General features: G+C 48.6%; 3 protein-coding genes and 1 pseudogene across 3 annotated transcripts; 2 read left to right on the plus strand and 2 right to left on the minus strand.

The window, feature by feature from the left end:
* Positions 1-89: 89 nt before the first annotated feature.
* LOC131687548 (uncharacterized) lies at positions 90-1,996 on the minus strand. The gene is made up of 4 exons (XM_058971639.1): positions 1,703-1,996; positions 1,118-1,630; positions 503-1,001; positions 90-385 (listed from the first exon to the last, which is right to left on the minus strand). The coding sequence occupies exons 1-4, from the start codon at positions 1,994-1,996 to the stop codon at positions 90-92; spliced, it is 1,602 nt and encodes a 533-aa protein (XP_058827622.1).
* Positions 1,997-2,009: 13 nt separating this feature from the next.
* Positions 2,010-2,800, minus strand: LOC131687549 (uncharacterized). The gene is made up of 2 exons (XM_058971640.1): positions 2,544-2,800; positions 2,010-2,496 (listed from the first exon to the last, which is right to left on the minus strand). Exons 1-2 carry the CDS (start codon positions 2,798-2,800, stop codon positions 2,010-2,012), a joined length of 744 nt encoding a protein of 247 aa, XP_058827623.1.
* Positions 2,801-6,017: 3,217 nt separating this feature from the next.
* On the plus strand, positions 6,018-8,366 carry LOC131687550 (uncharacterized). Its single transcript, XM_058971641.1, has one exon. The coding sequence runs from the start codon at positions 6,018-6,020 to the stop codon at positions 8,364-8,366; it is 2,349 nt and encodes a 782-aa protein (XP_058827624.1).
* A 10,000-nt stretch (positions 8,367-18,366) lies between these two features.
* On the plus strand, positions 18,367-19,380 carry LOC131687551 (1,4-alpha-glucan-branching enzyme-like; annotated as a pseudogene).
* Positions 19,381-23,509: the final 4,129 nt, after the last annotated feature.

Genomic DNA, 23,509 nt, shown 5'->3' on the forward strand with positions numbered 1-23,509 from the left:
GGTGGTTTCATCAAGGTAAGTATGCAGTAGGTATCAAGTTCCGCAACATCCCGGCCCCCGTTGAAGCGTAGCATTCAACCGAAAGCATGCTAAGGTAGTTCTTCGATGTTCGGCTGCGCGGAATCAACATGGTTTTCGTTCTGCGGTTCCTCAATGGGCAGCAAGCAAACCTGTGTGGTGGCTCTACGACGAATGCCAGCTTGCGTTCGCACGTCTACAACCCGCACGATTCCATCCTTGTTCGGATAGACAGCCACAATGCGCCCGAGAGGCCATTGTTGGAGAGGAGTGTTGTCCTTTTCCAGAATAATCATCGAACCAATTTTGAACTCGGTAGGAGATTTCCGCCACTTGGCTGGCCGTTGGTGCAAAAGGCTGATGTACTCTTTTGACCAGCGTTTCCAAAGATCGTTGGTGGATCACTGAGTCGCCTGGAAGTGGGAAAGGCGATTAATGGAAATATTAGAAAGATCTGGTTCGGGGAGGCAAAAGACAGATTCGCCCAGAATAAAGTGAGCTGGAGTGAGCACGGATAGATCTTCTGGATTATTGGATAGCGGTGTTAAGGGTCGAGAGTTCAAGATGCCCTCGGCCTGAGCGACGGCTGTGCGTAGATCGTCCAAGTGATACGGTGAAGACCCCATGATGCGGTATAGATGGTGCTTAAACGCCTTCACTGCCGCTCCCCATAGCCCGCCGAAGTGCGGTGCTCGCGGGGGAATAAACTGGAATTCAATGCCTTTCTCCAAGCACTCGTTCGCCCAATGACTGGATTTCAGCTGTTCGATGAATTGTTGTCGCATCTCCTTAACTTCGCGAAACGCGCCGAAAAACGAGGTGCTGTTATCGCAGTGTATTACGCGAACGCGACCGATTCGACTGACGAAGCGTCTAAGCGAATTGACACACGCGGCTGCTGACAACCCGGCGACGATGTCTAGCACCACGGCTTTTACGGCGAACAAACGTACACTGCGACCCCGACTTTTACCGAAGCGCCCCTTCCCGCAAGTTGTCGAACGAGAAACGGCCCACAGTAATCCAGCCCCGTATGTTCGAAAACTTTCGCTGGTGTAATGCGTGTAGCAGGCAATGGTGCCATGTACTGCTCACTTACTTTTGGACAACAACGGAAACACGTCACGCAATGGTGGACTGTCCTTCGAGCAAGGTCCCTGCCACTAACTGGCCAGAAGCGCTGCCTGATTGTCGCGAGTAGTTGCGTAGGTCCGGCATGAAGTGTTTGATGATGGATCGATCTTGCAATCAATTTTGAGAGATGATGATCAGCCGCTAAGACCATCGGGAAACGACTATCGTAGGATCCTGGTAGCTCCGAAAGACGTCCATGGATGCGAAGTAGACCAATTGAATCAAACATCAAATCGAGGTTCTTGATGGGAGACTTAAATTGAGCATCCCTTAGTGAACGTTTGCCTCCATCTTGACAACGCAAGTATTGCAGCTCCACGCTGAAGGCAGTTTGTTGCGATAGGCTGATGAGCGATTTTAGAGCATTATCGTATTCGTGTAGCGTTATCTTTCCTGAATTACGATCTTGTTTGGCAGCTCTACAGTTAAATGCGAACCGCTTGCAGTAAGCTGTAATCCTCAGCAGTGGAGCAAGTTCCTAATATGCATGGATCAGTGAATCATCAGGAGAATGCACATGAAGGGCCACGGTAGACTTGCGTTCGGTCACTTGCTGCTCAATCATAGATGGTGACAATGCGAAAATTGAATCTGGCCAATCTTCCGCTGAAAGTAACAGGCAAGGTGGTCCACTCCACCAAAGAATACCCTGCAGTAGCTGCTGGGGCTCTGCTCCTCTTGATATTCGATCTGCTGAATTGTCTGTGGTAGGGATGTGACGCCACTGGAAGTTCTTAGTAAGCCGTTGAATTTCTGCGATGCGGTTTGACACGAATACCTTCCATGTAGAAGGTGGGGAAGTTATCCAGTGAAGAACAATGGTGGAATCTGTCCAAAACGTCATCTTTCCAGTAAATTTAGTGTGATCCATCGAACACGACTCTTGTTTTTATGGTTGATGAATCGGGACGAGAGATTGCGTGGTGGGGCAAGAAAAACTGGGGCAACGCGACGCGAGTCTGCACCTCCTCCATGTGATTGAGCTGCTGATATTCTTCCATGAACTGCACGTAACTGGAGCGAAGAGAATCGTCGGCACGGAAGCGTTTTTCCACAGCGTAGAGTCTTCGAGCGGCCGTGGACCACGTTTCGCCAATTAGAGGAAACATTTCTTGGCGAACAGGAAGCCGCACTACATAGCGTCCCTTAGCATTCCGGCTATGCGTCCTTGCAAAATGGGTTTCACACTGCTGTTCCAAGGCAGTGTAAACCTTACCTTGATCGAAGTTCTCCACTTCCCAGAATTTCTTAACTTGAGCGTCTAGACTTTCGACAGTAGAAACTAGACACGTAACAGATGTAGGTGAACTGGTCGGTACTTTTCCGGCGATGATGTATTCCAGGCTGGTAGAACCGGAAGGTGTGCGTTAAAGCAGATTTGCTCCGCTTGCAGGATCATGGAGAACAGCTCAGCCCCAACGATGATGTCAATGCCATTGCAAACGTTGAATTGTGGGTCCGCCAATGGCAAGTGTTTGGGGACATTCCATGCACTGATGTCTGCCGTCCTAGTTGGCAGATTGACGGTTAGATTTGGCAGCACCAGGCAGTCCAAACTGTGCTCAAGTGATCCGAAACGAGATGATAATTGCACTGACACTGAATATCGCACTTTCACAACGGCTTGGCCGATGCCACTAACTGGCATATTCACTTTACTGCGCCTCAATGCTAGGCGTTGACACAATGATTCAGAAACGAAATTTGATTGTGATCCACTGTCTAAAAGGGCACAAAGTGACAAAGTGAGACAATAGTGCCGGTCTGAAACAATAGTGGCGTCAGTTAATCCACCATCGCAATTGTGGTTTCAACGCACTTGGCTGAAAACCGCCATTGTACCAAACGGATCGGGACGGCGGAGAGCGACGGAGAGCTAAGTGCACAGGGCTTCGGAGCGCTTGGAAGGCTCACTTCGACACACGGAGGAACCAGGATCAACATCTGAACCAGAAAAAGGGAAGTACTGTTGCATGTGATCTGTGGTGGCGTCATGCATGAGACGTGCACCGATGAGTAGGGTGGTTCGTAAAAATAAAATGGAGGAGATAAAAGGATTTTTCCTTTGCATGCGAATTTTGTGATCCCTGAGTTTGAGATTGACGGTTGGTCTTGGTTCTGCTGGCATTTTTTTTGGCTTGTTACTCATCTGGCTAGTTCCCCTCGCTGCAGTCAATTTTATTGGGTTGTTCAGTCTTCTGTCACCTTGGGGACGTCGAGTAGAGTCGCGGTTCGCGGCGTTCGAGTGAAAAGGTGAAGTGTAAAAAGTGAATGACATTAATAATCTTTGGAGTGCAGTGTAGAAGTGATATTAATTGAAAATAGTACGAGAGTGGATGAAATAAAAATGTCCAGTGAACTAAGAGATTTGAAGCGACAGGAGTGACAGTTACAAAGCACATTCAACGGGGCAAAGCAGTTTCTGCTAAAATTCAAACCTGAAAGGCATGCCGGTCACGTTGATAGTCGATTAGAGCTGCTGGAAGCCGCGATGAAGAAATTTTACTCGGTGCGGAGAAAAATCGAGTTGTTAGCTGACGAAGACGATGATAAGGAAGCATTCGATACCAAGGAAACACCAGGAGATCGTAATGCTCGTGTTGAAGCTCTTGCTGAAAGGCGCGAGGCCGACAATTTTCAGATCCTTCAGAGCGCTGAAGACCTTTACTGTGAGCTGAAGTCATCGCTGCAGTCCCTGAGACCAGGAACATCAATACCGGTCCCAGCTGATGTTTTGCCAGCTCCAGCACAGGCTCCTTCTTGTTCGTTGTCGCGAGTAAAGTTGCCCGAAATTACCTAGTTTCGGAGGCAAAACTAGCGACTGGGTCACCTTCCGTGACATGTTTCTGAGCCTTATTCATCGCAACGATCAATTGAGCGCAATCGATAAATTTTCGTACCTGCGATCGTCGCTGGTTGGTGAAGCATTGCAAGAGATTGGCACGATAGATATATCTGTAGCCAACTACTCGATCGCATGGGATTTGCTCAAGAAGCGTTATGAAAACCGTAAGTTGATAGTTAAAGCCCATCTCGATGCCTTGTTTGCCATTGAACCAATAAAGCGTGAGCATTACGATGCATTGAGCCAACTTATTAGTGCATTTGATCGTAACCTTCAGATGTTGGAGAAAGTTGGAGAAGATCCGTCCCAGTGGAGCACAATTTTAGTTCACATGATGTGCTCCAGATTAGATCAATCAACCTTGCGCTATTGGGAGGCACATTTTAGTTCGAAGGAAGTCCCCACATACGATGCTTTGATGACGTTTCTTCGGAATCAGTGTTCCGTTCTTCAATCTATAGCACCAGCAAAGCCTGTGCATTGTGAGATGAAGAAGCCCAAGTTTACTGTCACTCACACATCCGTACAATCTTCTAATCGGTGCTCATTCTGCGGCGAAGGTCAACATTTAGCGTTCAAGTGTCAGAAGTTCATCAAAATGAAGGTGTCTGAGCGGTATGATATGGTGAAACGCTCTCAGTTGTGTTTGAACTGCCTGTCTCCTGCGCATCTAGTTCGATCCTGTACGAAGGGGTGTTGTCAGCATTGTCATCAGAAACATTCTGGAGTAACCAACGGCGGAAGATCATCAGCGTCAATCCCGCAGAATGACTCCTCCGTCCCACGAGTACAGAATCGACCACAGACAACGAACACTCAACAAACACAGCCACAAGCCCAGAACCAAGCCACACTGACTCAGTACACTGGACCATCCACAAGCTCATTTCCCACTGCAAATACAAATTCGCATTCGCAATCACACCCACCACCCACCACAGATCGCACTCCCATTACAAATTCTTTCGCCAACATCTACACAACAAAACGTCAAGTTTTATTATCCACCGCGTTAGTGCGCGTGTCGGACATTTATGGAAACGCTCAATTAGCTAGAGCGCTGTTGGACTCTTGTTCAGAGTACTGTTTCATCACCACGACCCTTTTTCAAAAGTTAAAGTTGGCTGAGACTGCCAGCTACTTGTCCGTAGCAGGGATCGGTGGTTCTGTAGTCAAATCTACAAAGAGCGTAGAGGCTACAGTATCGCCTCGGTCATTGCACATTTCTTCCTATTCCGAGAAGGTGCAGCTGCACGTCTTGCCGAAGCTCACCTCCAAACTGCCTATGCAGGCGGTCAATATTAGGACTCTCGTCATTCCGGAAGGTGTTACGTTGGCAGATCCAAATTTCTGCGACCCCGGACCAATTGACCTCATCATTGGTGCTGAGTACTACTACGATCTGCTGCTGAAGGAAAAGATGAAGTTATGAGAAGACGGACCCACATTGCAAAAAACTATTTCCCACACGTGTTCCTCTGTCGATCTTCGTGATCTCCTCGCGAAGTTTTGGGAACTAGAGTCTTGTAGCAGTAGAAGTACCTATTCTGTGGAAGAGACGACGTGTGAAGAGATTTTCGAACGAACGACCGTTCGCGATGCAGATGGAAGATTCGTCGTCACGCTTCCCAAGAAGGAGTACATTATCGAGCAACTGGGAGATTCAAAGGCCATAGCATTGAAACGATTCCACGGATTGGAAAGGCGACTGGAAGCAAACGACACGTTGAAAAGATTGTATGGCGAGTTCATTCAGGAATACCTGTCCATGGGTCATATGCGAGAAATTGACCAAGAATATTGCGATGCATGGTCCTATTACATGCCTCACCATGCCGTATTGAAGCCCGATAGCACAACCACAAAGCTAAGGGTGGTATTCGACGGCTCTTGCCGTTCGTCGTCGGGATTATCCTTGAATGATGGACTGATGGTAGGACCCGTCGTACAGGAGGACTTGCTGTCCATCATATTGCGTTTTCGTTTTTGGAGATTTGTGTTAGTAGCGGACATAGCTAAAATGTACCGTATGGTAAGAGTAGCAGATGCAGATCAATCACTTCAGCGGATCTTGTGGAGAAATTCACCGAAGGAGTCAGTGAGAATTTTCCAGTTGACCACAGTCACATATGGCACCGCTTCCGCGCCGTATCTCGCAACCAAGTGCCTTCAACGTCTTGCAAGTGATGGTGCAACCTCGCATAAAGCAGCAGCGAAGGTCATTGAGAAGGATTTTTACGTCGACGACCTGTTGACGGGCACGGACAGCTTGGAAGAAGGAACTGTTCTCACATCAGAACTCATTGATCTTACGAGTTCGGCAGGGTTTGAGTTGCGCAAGTGGAGTTCCAATAGCTTTGAACTTCTTTCGTCTATTCCACCTCATCTCCGAGACGATCGTACCATACTGGAACTCGATTCGTCCAGATCCACAGTCAAAACGCTAGGGCTAATATGGGAGCCTGGCAAAGACTGTTTTCGATTTGCTGTACCGCACTGGAGCACCGAGACCGTCATCACCAAACGTATAGTACTGGCCGACACAGCTCGCATCTTCGACTCTCTTGGTCTAATCGGTCCAGTCATCGTACAGGCTAAAATTTTCCTCCAAGAACTTTGGAAGCTTAAATCGAATTGGGACGATCCGTTACCAAAAGAGCTTCAGAACTTCTGGGTCGAGTATCGATTGAATCTATCCGCTCTCGACACACTCTCAGTTCCAAGATGGACGGGCTTCAGAAGTAACCTAGCTTCAACGGAAATCCACGGATTTTGTGACGCTTCAGAGGTAGCATACGGCGCATGTTTGTACCTTAGGTCAGTCACTGTTCGGTTGATTACATCCAAATCTCGAGTTGCGCCACTAGAAGATCTCACTCGGAAGAAAAAGAAACAATCCATCCCCAGATTGGAGCTTTTCTCAGCATTACTGCTTAGTCATCTCTATGAAAAGCTATGCAGTAGTTTCGAACCACCCGGCAAGGTATATTTTTGGACAGATTCCATGATAGTGAAGTGCTGGCTATCATCGTTACCTTCCCGGTGGCAAGCATTCGTTGCCAATCGTGTATCAGAGATACAGCATATCACTAAGAAGGGAGTGTGGAACCACATCGCCGGTGCAGACAATCCGGCAGATATCATTTCGCGGGGAATGACACCCACACAACTACAGTATCAACCTCTGTGGTTTGAAGGCCCTCTGTGGGTATGTCGAGCACATTCTACATGGCCAGAGTCAGCAGTTATCCAGTCAGAGCTGGATAGTTCTCTTTTAGAAGAAAAACCATCTGCGTCACTTCCGGTTCAAACAAAGCCTCAAAGTGACATATTTTTGCTGAGATCCTCGTTCCCGGATCTCGTTCGGATAGTAGCATGGATTCGTCGCTTCGCTTACAATGCATTGCCTCGCAACCGCAGTAGCAGGCGTCTAGAACATTTGTCATCGACGGAATACAATGATGCTGTAACGATTTTGGTTCGAGTTGCTCAACACGAGAGCTTTCCTGAAGAAATAGCAGCTTTATCGAAAGGTGAACCAATAAAGTCATCATCTAAATTGCTCTCGTCTAATCCTCGTTTAGTTGATGGTATTCTCCGCGTCGGCGGTCGATTAGTTCATGCACCAGTGTCAGAATATCGTAAGCATCCAATGATTCTTCACCATCAACACCCACTGGCAAAGCTGGTCATGGAGCATTATCATCGTAAACTGTTTCACGCCGGTCAGCAACTTCTCATAGCTTCGGTCAGAGAAAGGTTCTGGCCAACTCGCATTCGCGATCTAGCACGTAGGACCATCCATCGATGTGTTCAATGTTTTCGCAACAAACCCAAAGTCCACGAGCAGCTAATGGCTGATTTACCATCCGTTCGTGTCACTCCTGCAGCGGCATTCCTGAAAGTTGGAATCGATTTTTGCGGACCGTTCTATATTCGCTATCCAGTTCGTCGGAGTACGCCGGTGAAGTCCTTCGTATGCATTTTCGTTTGCCTAGCGACCAAGGCAGTCCACATGGAAGTCGTAGCAGATCTGTCAACGCAAGCATTTCTGGCGGCATTTAAACGTTTCGTAGCAGTCCGTGGCAAACCGCAACTAGTCATGTGTGACAATGCGACCAATTTCGTTGGGGCAAATCGGGAGCTCGAGGAACTACGGCTGCAACTGTATAACCAGCAGTTTCAGCACGAAATGATCAAGTCATCGGAAGAAGAAGGAATAGATTTCAAATTCATCCCACCGCGCTCTCCGAATTTCGGCGGATTGTGGGAAGCGGCGGTTAAGTCCTTCAAAGGACATTTTCGCAAGACCATAGGAAGCAGACCGTTGACATACGATGAACTACACACCATTGTTCAACTCCGCTAGCGAATGACGGATCCCAATAGTAGCATGTCTGTAATAACATACGTACATGGAACTATTGAGATCCAGAGCTACAGGTCCAAAGCCCTGGTAAAGGAGGATGGTTGTGATGATCCGGGCCGAGATCACCACGTAAAGCAAGGTAGGGCATAACCCCAATTCCAAGGCGTGAAGCGACCCGTGCCGAGGGATGAGTGATCGAGGGGGTGAAAAAGATGCTCGATCGTTAACGGAGCCTGTGGGGTACCTGGGCAACCCCCACAGTAAGCGTCCCTTACCACGCTAATGCGGAGCTCTGGCGTGGCGGACATATATTTCTCGCGCTACTCGTGGGACTATACATGGAGGCAAATAAAAATAAAAATAAACAGACGGAGGTGCCAAATCCCTTCGCAAGAGGTGGTTTGGCGAGGTCTCCCCCCCGTGGGGAGAGTAGTGGAACGATGAGTGCTGCACTCGAAAGCACCAGTGACCCCCCAGCAGCGGTAGGCAATACCCCTACCAATGCATCGGAGGGGCCAATAGCTGCGATGCGCAAAGTAGCGAAGCAACTCGATGCTATAATCGACTTCGCTAGCGCAAAGCAGAACATAGCCAAGGAGTTGAAGTTGAGCCTTCTGGAGCTCCGGAAAGCTGTTCGTGTCGCAAGACAGGAACAGCAGGCATATGTTGAGAGGGTGGAATGTCGGGAGAGGCCCGACAGAGAAACCCAGACAGTGGCCTCCAATAGGGAGGAAAGAGAGAAGGTTAATAGAGGTTCACAGACAGTGGCCTTTACCTTCTACGGAGCAGCCACGTCGATCGGAGCGGCGACCGAGTTCCCCTCGAAGGGAAAGGGAAAGGGCAATCGCAAGACGGCATCGAATGCGAAGCGCCCTAGGAAGTCGCCAGGAGAGGGTGCCAAAACCGACACCACTCGGCGTGCAACCGTCAAGGTCAAACGCCGTCTGGGTGAGGTAAGCGAGGGCGAGAGTGACCTCGCTGTGGAGAGCGATGGTACCAGCAACCCGACACGACCGGGGCAGGGGGGCTCAAACCCCTGGACGCTGGTTACCAAGAAAAAGCCGGCACCGAAACCGGAGGTACCGCGGCCTGCGAGGAAGGCCAAGGACAGAGGCGAAGCCTTGTGGTTAAAAACCGACAAGGACAAATACGCCGATGTCCTTAAATCTATGAAGGCGGCCGAAAGCCTCTCGGCCCTTGGGCAGGATGTGCGTAGCGTAAGACGCACCAACACGGGAGAGATGCTCCTGGTGCTGAAGCGAGGCGCACAATCAAGTGCAATATATAAGGCCTTGGCTCAAGAGGTCCTTGGCGAGGGCACCCAAATCAGGTCGCTAGGAGCGGAAACAACTCTCCAGTGCAAGCACTTGGACGAGTTCGCGACCGCAGAAGACGTCGTCGCAGCCGTCAAGGAGCACTGCGGCGTCACAATCGAGCGGGCCTCTGTGCGATTGAGGGACGGACCCTCTGGCACCCAAGTAGCCTACCTCAGGCTACTCAATGCGGATGCCAAAAAGGTAACCGAGAAAGGGAAGCTGAAGATCGGCTGGTCGGTATGCCCTATCAGTATACCCCAGCCGCCTTCAGTGGACAGGTGCTATCGGTGCCTAGAATCCGGCCATAAAGCTTACGAATGCAAAGGCCTAGACAGGAGTAAGCTATGTCGTCGATGCGGCGAGGAGGGGCATAAAGAGCGGGGGTGCACTAAGGCATATAAGTGCCTTATCTGCACCTCTAAGAAGCAAGCCCATAAACATGCTATGGGCGGACCTTCGTGTCCCTTCGGCGAGTTAAATAAGAAGAAGCCGTGAGAGTCACACAGCTAAATCTTAACCATTGTGCAGCAGCCCAACAGCTGCTGTGGTAGTCGGTCTCGGAGTCGAGGACAGATGTCGCCCTATTATCAGACCCGTACAGCATCCCTGCCGGCAACGGCAATTGGGTGTCGGACGGGTCTGGAATGGTGGCAATCTGTACAACGGGAAGGTTCCCGGTTCAAGAGGTAATACACCCCTCCGCCGAGGGTGTGGCGATTGCCAAGATCAATGGCGTGTTCTATTGCAGCTGCTACGCCCCACCAAGGTGGCCAATAGAACAGTTCTACCGGATGATCGACAGGCTCTCGTCGGACCTCGTGGGCCGGAAACCGGTAGTAATAGCGGGAGACTTCAACGCTTGGGCAGTGGAGTGGGGCAGCCGCTGTACAAATAGCAGGGGTCAAGCGCTAATGGAAGCGTTTGCGAAACTCGATACTGTGCTAGCTAATGATGGCTCCGCTAGTACATTCCGTAGAAACGGAGTGGAGGCGTGGATTGATTTGACCTTTGCCAGCCCGAGTCTGGCTCCAGGCATGGAATGGAGGGTAGACGAAGGCTACACCCATAGCGATCATTTAGCAATCCGCTTTAAGATCAACTATGGTGTGCAGCATCCGAGGGCGGGAGATCCCTGTCAGGTACGCGGGTGGAAGTCCAATCACTTCGACAGCGAAGCTTTCATCGCGGCCCTGGGACTGGAGGCCAACACCGACAGTCTAAGCGGGGATGCGCTGGTAGCTGTTCTATCACGCGCGTGCGACGCCACTATGCCGAGAAAAACACTGCCAAGAAACGGTAGATGCCCGGTATACTGGTGGAGTGCCGAGATTGCAACTCTATGGTCAGCCTGTCTCAGAGCTAGACGTAGGATGCAAAGAGCTCGCACCGAGGATGCAAGAGAGAACCGCCGTGAAGTGTTTCGAGCTGCGAAATTAGCCCTTAACAAGGCTATTAAAAGCAGCAAGAGAGCGTGTTTCGACAACCTGTGTGAGAGTGCCAACGCGAATCCGTGGGGTGACGCCTACCGGATTGTGATGGCCAAGACCAAAGGGGGCTCCTCACCCCCAGAACGGTCCCCGGACCGGTTGGCAACGATTATCGAAGTACTCTTCCCGTCTCGAGCCACAAGCCCCTGGCCACCTGCACTACGAGACAGTGCGGGCACGGTCGAAATGGTGGCTCCAGTGACGAATGAAGAACTACTCGCAGTGGCTAAATCCCTAGCAATGAACAAAGCTCCAGGGCCGGATGGAGTTCCAAACAACGCTCTCAAGGCAGCGATCATAGCGAACCCGAACATGTTCAGGCTAGCTATGCAGAGATGCCTTGACGAGTGCCGTTTCCCCGATAGATGGAAAAGGCAGAAACTGGTGCTGTTGCCGAAGCCCGGGAAGCCGCCAGGCGACCCATCGGCGTACAGACCAATCTGTCTGATAGACACGACTGGCAAACTGCTTGAGAGGATCATCCTCAACAGGCTCACCCCGTACGCGGAAGGTACGGACGGTCTGTCAAGCAACCAGTTTGGCTTTCGGAAGGGTAAGTCCACAGTGGACGCTCTCAACTCAGTGATAAATACTGCCGAGATAGCGATCCAACGAAAAAGGCGAGGTATTCGATACTGTGCGTTAGTGACACTTGACGTGAAGAACGCATTCAACAGCGCAAGCTGGGATGCCATCGCGCTCTCGTTACACCGGCTTAGCCTACCGGTGGGTCTGTACCGGATCCTGGAAAGTTACTTCCAAAACCGCGTACTGCTATACGAGACCGATGCCGGTCAGAAAAGGGTTCCGATTACAGCCGGAGTCCCGCAGGGCTCGATCCTAGGCCCGGTGCTATGGAACCTCATGTATGACGGGGTTCTGAGACTGAAGTTCCCTCCTGGGGTCAAGATCGTCGGCTTTGCCGACGACGTAACCTTGGAGGTCTACGGGGAGTCAATTCCTGAGGTAGAACTAACCGCAGAACACGCGATTAGCACGGTGGAGGAATGGATGAGCGCGAGAGGCCTGGAGCTCGCTCATCATAAGACGGAGGTAGTTATCGTCAACAACCGCAAGTCGGCACAACATGCAGTTATCCATGTGGGAGAAGTCGCGATCACTTCACAGCGAAGTCTGAAGTCTCTCGGAGTCATTATAGACGACAAGCTGACCTTCGGCAGCCATGTCGACTATACGTGCAAGAGAGCGTCGACTGCTGTTGCGGCACTATCGAGAATGATGTCCAACAGCTCAAAGGTGTGCGCCAGTAGACGTAGGTTACTGGCAGGCGTTGCCGTATCTATCCTCAGGTACGGCGGCCCGTCATGGTCAAGAGCACTGAGGGTAACCAGTTACCTACAGAAACTGGAGAGCACCTACCGCGTGATGTGCCTCAGAGTGATATCTGCCTACCGCACGGTATCACACGATGCATCCTGCGTGATAGCGAGCATGATGCCAGTCGGGCTGGTCATTCGGGAAGATGAGGAGTGCTTTGAGCTACGTGGAAATAGGGGAGCCCGCGAGCGCACCAGGGTGACCTCGGTCGCCAGATGGCAGCGTGAGTGGGACAACTCCTCGAAAGGTAGGTGGACCCACCGGCTGATACCTAGCATATCGAGCTGGGTGGGAAGACCCCATGGGGAAGTTCACTTCCACCTGACACAATTCCTGTCAGGCCATGGCTGTTTCCGTCAGTACCTCCACAGGTTCGGACACGCGGAGGTCCCAGTCTGCCCGGACTGCCCAGGTGTAGATGAAACTGCCGAACACATACTGTTCGTATGTCATCGGTTCGACGTCGAAAGAAGAGCAATGCTTGACGTCTGTGGCTGGGACACAACCCCGGATACCCTTATCCAGCGGATGTGTCAAACGGTGGAGAAGTGGAACGCAGTCTCGGCTGCTACCATCCAGATTGCCAGTAGGCTACAGGTAATCTGGCGAACCGAGCAACAGACGGCGGGCACGGCTAACTAGTGATTGGTTAGCTGGAGCGAAAAAGGCCAAGCGCAAAATAAGAGAGTGAATGGTCTGTTCATGCCGAGGTAGGTTGGCGCAGCGAATGGCAACCGCGTAAGGGGTAAACCCAGCCACCCCGAAGCAAGACAGAAGAGTGAGTGTATAGGCGTATAAGTGGACTGCCTCATGCCAAGACGGGAGGGTCGTAGCGTAGTATGTTGGAACTAAGCTATCGATGCCTCATGGCGTGGCAGAGGAGTGAAAGGGTGAGCATCCAAGTCAGTCTCACACTGCATGTTAAGGGTGAGCATAAAAGTCAGCCTCACAGGTTGGTAGAGGCTAGCACAAAAGTCAGCCTAGCAAGGAATGAAAAAGGTGAGCACAAAAGTCAGCCTCGCATGGTATGTCAGAAGTGGGGCCTAAGAAAAATGTCCCACATGGGATGCCAGAGGGAGTGACAAAGGTACAATAGAGTGGCACGATTGAGAGTGAACCAGGTGATAGGGTGAGCACCCAAGTCAGCCTCACATGTATGGGTAGGGCGAGCACAAAAGTAAGCCTAGCAAGGAATGAGTAAGGTGAGCACACAAGTCAGCCTCGCATGGAACGTAAAAGGTGAGCACAAAAGTCAGCCTCATGTGGGAGTGTTTGAGAGTGAATCAAAGTGTGATTGAGAGAGCACCCAAGTAAGCCTCATACAGGATGTATGATCGCGCGAGTGAGAGTGAATGAGTACATTTAGTACAGCCATCCCCCCAGAAGTAATACCGAGAGGTAGTTCCTGGGAGGAATGATGGCGGAGCCCAATGGAGTTTAGTCGGTATTAATGGCTGGTCACCATTCGAGTCCGACACGCCCCCAGTGCACCCCGTGTGGTAGATTGGACCCTACCGTTAGCACGTGTACTGGGCTAGGACATAAAGGTCTTCTCCATTGTAAAAAAAAAAAAAAAACACCATTGTTCAGCAAGTGGCAGCGATTCTAAACTCTCGTCCATTGACACCCTTGAGTAACGATCCTAATGATTACACTGTACTGACCCCAGGACATTTTCTGGTGGGACGACCACTCACGGCGATTCCTGAACCAGATTTGCAAGAGATCCCCGAAAATCGACTCTCTCAGTGGCAACGTACGCAAGGATTCGTACAACAACTATGGCGGAAATGGAAGACTTAATATCTGTCAGATTTGCATAACAGGACAAAGTGGACTCGACAACGCAACAACATCACAGTTGGAACGATGGACCTAGTAAAGGAGGAAAACTTGCCTCCTCAGAAGTGGCGGTTAGGCCGAGTTGCAGAACTGTTTACGGGCGAAGATGGAAACATTCGAGTTGTAGCTGTCCGGACCAAGGATGGCACCTTCAGAAGGAGTATCTCAAAAATTTGCGTCCTTCCAATACGGGACAACGACGAGAAGTCCCCTACGGAGGCGAACTGAATCCCTCCCAACGATGGTGCTGCGGCACCGCGGAGGTCTCTCCAGGGAGGTCCTCCGCATCCCAGTTAAGTATTTATTCATCAATCTATGATGATGTGTTTTGAAGCCACCATCAGCTCAAGGTTTTTCCAGTGAATGCGGGTAGACTTACAGTAGCCCCGAAATATTTTATCGTGAAACCTTCACATTATTGCTGTTACTAAAGGGAAATCAAAAAGGGTTGAACGGGCCCGTAAGCAGAGACACTTACGCATACCCCGCAGGGGAAAAAGTAGGAAAAGAGTCCCTTTCAACAATAATATTCCAGTCAAAAGGTAAAAAATTTCGCTTACATGCTTTACCCACCTGATGGTTTGTTTTGAGAAGGGTGCGTCAAACTCTTATAAGACCTTCTGAAGAAAACAAGTTTCCTTCAAGTGACTTGGGCTGGCTATCCACGTTCCCTCGTCCAGTCCTCAATTCGTATGATACCCTGTTGCTCCCATCCCATCCCAGTATTCAATTGTTATATAGTGTGTTTATAGCATTTCATGTTATCAGGATAATGTATATAATGGAAATTATGATTCATAATGAATATCATATAACAACATGCAATTAATATAACGTATACCATGAATTTAATTAATATAATAATATTTTGATGATAGAGACAATCCATATGTTGCTGAAAATAAATGATACCAGTGCAATAAAGACCCCTTTTTTATTAGTCTCCTGGTGTATTTACTGCTGATGAAGTGTAGACATTGAAAACCTAATATAAATATGGTGAATTCAAGCAATATAGTCAACATGAAACCTGCATACTATTATGGATTAAAAAAGTACTTATTTGAACTAATTTAACAAACAAACTAAACTAAACGTAAGTAACACCTAGAATGCGACGGCTCCTATAGACTAAATAAAAAAATAAAATAAAATGGAACGATATTTGATAAAAGGACCAAAATAATATGAATAAACGTAAATAAAGTATTGGATGAATATAATGGAAAAGATTAACATAAAAATATTTTACATATTTATTAGGATGGGATATTATTTATTCTCGCAGCAGCTTCTTTTTGCTTCACTTCGCGGGTTTCACTGAACCATACATACAAAAACCTAAGTCAACTGGCTGCATCCCGCGATTCCTCATCGCAACCGAAACCCGCATGTAAGCTATCATGGTAAAACCTACACCTCTGCCTTGCCCCAGCACAGTGTGGTAGTGTGGCAAAAAACCGCAGTCACCCCCCCCAAAATATCAGTCCGCCCGGTCAACCGCTCCCCTACCATCTACCACGCACAATCCGAATCGCGACAATCTAACGAGTCGACCGATGCTCCCTCGGTTTTTTAAAGACACCCAGCGCCATCGCACCATCTTAAACGGTAGACCTATATGAAATGTAAAACCAGTGTATGTGTAAAGTATATTGAGAATCTTCTATCATATCAAAAATTTAATATTAGATATTCAAAATCTTCAAACATGTGGTGGTGAAATGTTGGTTTCTGGTCAGCTTAATAAATTATGAAAGAAAACTGGTATCCATGTCGGCGCCGAACCACTACAGAAACAATTTGGAAAGATGTAGTGCTTTAGCCCACCTAGCACTATCCGTACATATATTTTAACCCACATGCAAAGATTACATGGTTGAAGTCCGCTTATTAGTATCGGCCCGCTATGTCGTGTGCTAGAGAGAATAAAACGATAGAATGATAAATAAGAAAGAAGTCACCGTTTGCGCTTCCGTATGCAGCAACATCCTCTCCTACCCACTGGTGTTGGTAGCATGTGTCCAAATTCTGCACTTCGACTCCCGCGTGCGAACACTACCAACACTCACTACTACGTGCGCCCCGTAGCAGGCATAATAGTGGTGAAATGTGTAGATCGTGTTGATAGACTGTACACAATTCCATCTCCGCTTGTCGAGCACAAACACTACATAGCGATTGACCGTTTTACTCTCTCTCTCAGATGTTGGTTTACTTCACACATACTGCGTTGATTCTAGCACTAAAAGCAATCGCCGCTTCTCTACACTATAGATTTTTTTGCGTCGAGCTCTTTACTCTTTAGCAATTCACTTTATTTCACTAATTGTGATCATAAGACCAATCTTTTTCATTCCTCGCCTCTTCCACGGCATTCACTATCACTGCACTGCTCCCTTGCTCAACAACAGCCAATAAATCGTCCACCCGGGCGCACATTTGCTCTACTACAGCACCTATGAATTTAAAAAAAAACACGAGAGGACATGCAAGCACAACCGTCTCTTTGGCCTACACGATTCGAACTGAAGTATTTATTCATCAATCTATTGCAAAAAACTTAAGGAATGTTCATACCCCATAGCCACCCTTGCATCTCTGTCCCGGTTTCCGGGGCAGTCGTCATTATTTTTGGTTCGTCGGTCCACACCAGTCCACCCCGTCAATCACCCTGGAAGAGTTGCCTTTGTGATGTCAAGCATGTTCTATCTACGGTTTCGGTGCATGGTCTTGCTTATCTTCTAGTTACACAGCTTCATTATCGTCACAGCAACGCTGCAAGTTCATCAAATTTCGTACTCCGAGCAATGGGCCCGTTTCTCGGTTCGCTGTCAACGCAGCGACAGGTCGTCAGATGGATTGATCACCCGTTCTTGAAGGCCAACGTCTACGCAGACGCAGCATTGTAGCAGTTTCAAGCAGCATGTGAACATCGTCATCCCATCCGCCCGGCATACCAGTTGGCGACATCGGTACCCAGGGCACCCGCGGAGGCCAGGAGGCCTCCGTTCCTGGCAAGTCCTGTAAATGTTCATCATTTCCATTTAAAAAGCCCCCTATGTTTTACAGCAACGACTCACCATCAACGGCATCCGTGGAAGAACATCCGTCGAAGTAGAGGCACATCGAAATGCAGTATCAGCAACCCAATCGTCCAACTTTCATTAAGCAACGTTCATCCGTCAATCCGAAAGTAGCAGTATACCCGACAGAAATCCGAAACGCTTGAAGAAGCGTTCCAGTTCCAGTTTGTCGCAGTAACACCCACGTCGTCAACAATCAATCATCAACGTTCAGATGCAGCACAGACTGCAGTTTGTCGAGATAAGCGAATATCGGTCAATGCAACACCATAACAGCACAACATTTGGATCCAGTAGCCCAATGGCAAATGAAAGTTCTTACAATAGTGTGCAAACAGAAATGAAATGTATAGAAGGTAGTTAGCTAGTATACAGTATTACTTGCTTTAGATAGGTTTGAAATCCTAGTGATTTCAAGGCCGGTGGCATGTTAAAGCCAAGAAAAACGGCTCCGTCTGGCAACACTAAACATGATCCACAAGACGAGGATCACTTGATCTCGTTTCATCACAATTATATTATATATGCCTTTCATTACTCTTATCACTAGTAGGTAGGATATATAAAATACCATTAGGCACGATCACCCATCGCTCGGGATTGATCGTGATCGATATTCACCACTGACCCATCGTATCGCAATGAATACGAGGGCAGTTTCAGTACCTAATAAACCACGCTGTGCATCATACGTATCTATTTCAAATAAACAGTAGAGCATCAATTATAATTAACTTTACTAATTCCAAATAAAGTGTAGTTTTTTCGGATGGTTAAAAGTGTGGTACGTGAGTCGATTAACCGAACATTCCCGGTCTGTACAGTTAGCCACGGGTGCTCAACTGTGACATAGTGTTGTAGAACTTTTTAGTTATACAACTTTAATTACGCATCCATTCGCCAACGGTCCTGGTAAGATTTATAAACAAGTATGTGTATTATTTTTAGAAATAAAGAACTTCGTAATTGGTCGATAAACTAAGCCAGCTGAAACGTGGCATGGAAGAATTCACGCGAGGTTACAAGTACTATGGATTCCATATTGCTCGCAACAACAGTATAGTGGCTCATAAATGGGCTTCAGGAGGGCACCAGCTTTATTTGATCGATGATTTTAGTGAGTATATTACTAATTGAAGGTTTTCAAACTTTTCAAATGTATTTTTGCTTACTCAGATAACTGGCACTCCGTACAAAAAAACTTTCATTCAGCAATTGTGAACTAATCCTACCTCCAAACGTTGATGGGTCCTGTGCTATAAATCACGTGCCCGAAATAAAGGCGATCGTGCGCAAATAAGATGATCAGCTAGTGAATCGACTATCGCCATGGACAAAGTATATGGTTGCTCCACCGAGATGTTTGGGTGTCAACTATCAGCGGCGGGTATGGCGTCCATAGGCTCGTGAAAAGTATATGTTCAGACATAATATACCAGCCAGACCCCGAGTGCTCCGTATGTACGAGTTCCCCTAGGCATCGCCACTGAAGAACATGGTATTGGAACATATAAAATGTTGCAAATGACATTGTACCTCGCATCAAAGTTCTCAAGCAAAACACCATTTCATTGCCACCAGTAGCCGCTATGGCACACCAGAGGAGTTGAAATATATGGTTGATAAAGCACACGGGAAAGGTCTCTTCATGCTGCTGGATGTCGTTCATTCATAGCATCCAGAGCGGATTGAATCAGTTAGAACCAACTCGGGCTACTTTCCCGATGGTTCTCTAGGCGAATAGACTTTGTGGAACAGCCAACTGTTTGATTTATTTAGCCATGGCGAGTTCTTGCACAAGTTACATCGCAATGTGTTCACGATTGCGGAGGACGTGAGCGGCATTCCAACGCTTTGTCCACCCACTGAAGAAGGTGGTGTTGGATTCGACTACCGGCTGGGTATAACAATTCCAGACAAATGGATCGAATTTCTCAAAACATAAAAAGGATGAGGATTGAAATATTGGGAACCTGATTCATACGGTGACCAATCGCCGCTGGATGGAAAACTCGATGGCACATGCTGAATTACACAATCAAGCATTGGTGGGCGATAAAACGATTGCTTTCTGGATGATGGGTAAGGATAAGTACATGCCATCATATGTTGGTAACCTCAGAACCGAACATGATCATCGATCGCAGGATAAGTCTTCACAAAATGATCCGATTGATTACACAAAAATGAAAAAAATAAGTAACAAAAATATTTATATTTGAGGGTTTTTCTTCTCAATAAATCTCCTAATAGTAATTATAAACAATAACTTATAGTCTAAATCGTTGAACTAACTTCATTGAAATCGGAAAGCCCCTGCTTATCTAGTCCGCAGCTGACGACGACTGGGGAAACATTATTTTATACACATCAGAGTACTGCACTTCTAGACCGTCGGTGATGAACTTGGGTAGATCCGTGTAATCTTTTGTTTTCTTCTGGCATAGTAAGACAATTTACGCCACTTCTCTTGGCGGCTATTGTCTTTTCTTTGATACCACAAACATGAAGAACTTTACCCATGAGCGAGATTTCACCTGTCATGGCCACGTTTTGACGATTTGGTCGCCCAAATGACCTTTCAATTGGAAAGCTTCACCTCCTGCGTTGTCGTTAACGACTCGAGCATTTTGCGTTTGGCAGTTTCGATATACAGCACAGAACCTCCCATAGCCGTCCATGCTAGTGCTATAACAACTCCCCCAGGGGTTTTGTCGTACATTCGATCGTGAGTAAATATGGGCTTATCCAACAATTCGCTTAGGTTTGCTTCCGTAATTTTGGCAGATTCAATTTCCTTGCGGACTGCTTTGAACGACACTTTTCGAACGATTTTTGCCTTTCTCATATAAAGAAAGGCTATGCAATCACTGTAAAAATCGACTTTTTAACCGAGGCCCGGAGGGCCAAGTGACATACACCATTCGATTCAGTTCGTCGAGATCGGCAAATGTCTGTGTGTGTATGTATGTGTGTGTATGTGTGTGTCATTTAAACTCACATAATTTTCTCAGAGATGGCTGAGCCGATTTTCGCAAACTTAGTTTCATCTGAAAGGTATAACGCTGCTGCATAAGCTGCTATTGAATTTTTAGTTGATCCGACTTCCGGTTCCGGAGTTACGGGTTGAAGAGTGCGGTCGCGCAGCAAATTCCCATATAAACTGGTACCACCACGATGTTCAAATGATGTAAAACATATTAAAATCGATGTAACATTACTCTAGTTTGCGGGTCTGGATCACTCATGATCAATCAAAGCAGCTTTGACCACATTGGCCACCTATGACGGTTCATGACGCCCCCGGAGAACCCGCCAAGTTCCTAAGCTAATATCACACCCATTCCCCAACGAATTCTTTACCGATTTTTACAAACTTGATTTCAAATGAAAGATACAGTAATACCATTGACCGCTGCTGAATTTCATTCGGTTCTGACTCTTACTTCCGGAGTTACAGGGGTGTTAGTTAGCATACGCTGGAATTTCCCATATAATTCGGTACAATCGTAATACCTCAGAGGCTAAAAACTATTGAAATGGTCACCAAATTACTTCTAATCGCAGATCTAGATCACTGATTGTCAATCAAACATTCTTTGAATATATTGCTAAATGATCGCTATGGCTGTAGCCTTCGTCTACCCTCCATTCCATGCCTGGAGCCAGACTCGGGCTGGCAAATGTTAGGTCAATCCACGCCTCCACTCCGTTTCTACGGAATGTACTAGCGGAGCCATTATTAGCTAGCACAGTATCGAGTTTCGCAAGCGCTTCCATTAGCGCTTGACTCCTGCTATTTGTACAGCGGCTGCCCCACTCCACTGCCCAAGCGTTAAAGTCTCCCGCTATAACTACCGGTTTCCGGCCCATTAGGTCCGACGAGAGCCTGTCGATCATCTGGTAGAACTGTTCTATTGGCCACCTTGGTGGGGCGTAGCAGCTGCAATAGAACACACCATCGATCTTGGCAATCGCCACACCCTCGGCGGAGGGGTGTATTACCTCTTGAACCGGGAACCGTCCCGTTGTACAGATTGCCACCATTCCAGACCCGTCCGACACCCAATTGCCGTTGCCGGCAGGGATGCGGTACGGGTCTGATAAGAGGGCGATATCTGTCCTCGACTCCGAGACCGACTGCCACAGCAGCTGTTGGGCTGCTGCACAATGGTTAAGATTTAGCTGTGTGACATTCACAGCTTCTACTTATTTGCCTCACCGAAGCGACACGAAGGTCCGCCCACAGCATGTTTATGGGCTTGCTTCTTAGCGGTGCAGATAAGGCACTTGTGTGCCTTAGTGCACCCCCGCTCTTTATGTCCCTCCTCGCCGCAGCGATGACATAGTTTGCTCCTATCTATGCCTTTGCACTCGTAGGCTTTGTGGCCGGACTCAAGGCACCGATAGTACCTATCCACTGAGGGCGGCTGGGGTATACTAATAGGGCATACCGACCAGCCGATCTTCAGCTTCTCTTTCTCGGTTACCTTTTTGGCATCCGCCTTCAGTAGCCTGAGGTAGGCTACTTGGGTGCCAGAGAGTCCATCTCTAAATCGCACAGTGGCCCGCTCGATTGTGACGTCGCATTGTTCCTTAACGGCTGCGACGACGTCTTCTGCGGTCGTGAACTCGTCCAAGTGCTTGCACTGGAGTCATTTCCGCCCCTAGCGACCTGACTTGGGCGCCCTCACCAAGGACCTCTTGGGCCAAGGCCTTGTATACCGCACTAGATTGTGCGCCGCGCTTCAGCACCAGAAGCATTTCTCCCGCGTTGGTGCGTCTCACGCTACGCACATCTTGCCCAAGGGCCGAAAGGCTTTCGGCCGCCTTCATCGACTTTAGGACATCGGCGTATTTGTCCTTGTCGGTTTTCAACCACAAGGCCTCGTCTCTGTCCTTGGCCTTCTTCGCGGGCCGCGGTACCTCCGGTGTCGGTGCTGGCTTCTTCTTGGTGACCAGCGTACAGGGGTTCGGGCCCCCCTGCCCCGGTCGCGCCGGGTTGCTGGTACCAACACTCTGCTCAGCGAGGTCACTCTCGCCCTCGCTTACCTCGCCCAAACGGCGTTTGACCTTAACGGTTGCACGCCGTGTGGTGTCGCTTTTTGCACCCTCGCCTGGCGACTTCCTAGGGCGCTTCGCGTTCGACGCCGTCTTGCGATTGCCCTTGCCCTTGCCTTTTCCCTTCGAGGGGAACTCGGCCGCCGCTTCAAGCGACGTGGCTGCTCCATAGAAGGTGAAGGGCACTGTCTGAGTGCCCGTATCGACCTTCTCTTTTCCCTCCTCCTTGGAGGCCACTGTCTGGGTTTCTCTGTCGGACTTCTCCCGACATTCCACCCTCTTGGCACAAGACTGCTGTTTCTGTCTTGCGACACGAACAGTTTTCCGGAGTTCCAGGAGACTCTGTTTTAACTCCTTGCTTATGTTTTGCTTTGCGCTAGTGTACTAGATTATTGCATCGAGCTGCTCCACCACTTTGTGCATCGCCGATAATGGCCCGTTCGGTGCGTTGGTAGGGCTATTGCCTACTGCTGCTGGGGTGTCACTGGTGCTTTCAGTTGCAGCACTCATCGCTCCACTACTCTCCCCACGGGGGGAGACCTCGCCAAACCACCTCTAGCGAAGGGGTTTGGCACCTCCGACAGTTTATTTTTATTTTTTGTTAACTCCATGTAAAATCCCACGAGTAGCGCGAGAATAGATGTCCGCCACGCCAGAGCTCCGCATTAACGTGGTAAGGGACGCTTACTGTGGGGGTTGTCCAGGTACCCCACAGGCTCCGTTAACGATCGAGCATCTTTTTCACCCCCTCGATCACTCATCCCTCGGCACGGGTCGCTTCACGCCTTGGAATTGGGATTATGACCTACCTTGCTTTACGTGGTGACCTCGGCCCAGATCATCACAACCATCCTCCTTTACCAGGGCTTTGGACCTGTAGCTCTGGTTCTCAATAGTACCATGTACGTATATTATTACAGACATGCCGCTATTGAGATCCGTCATTCGCTAGCGGAGTTGATTGTTACCCTGACGGGTTACAAAGGTTACGTCGTCAGCAAAGCCGACGATCT

This window comes from Topomyia yanbarensis, chromosome 3, assembly GCF_030247195.1.
Source record: "Topomyia yanbarensis strain Yona2022 chromosome 3, ASM3024719v1, whole genome shotgun sequence".
Classification (NCBI taxonomy): domain Eukaryota; kingdom Metazoa; phylum Arthropoda; class Insecta; order Diptera; family Culicidae; genus Topomyia; species Topomyia yanbarensis.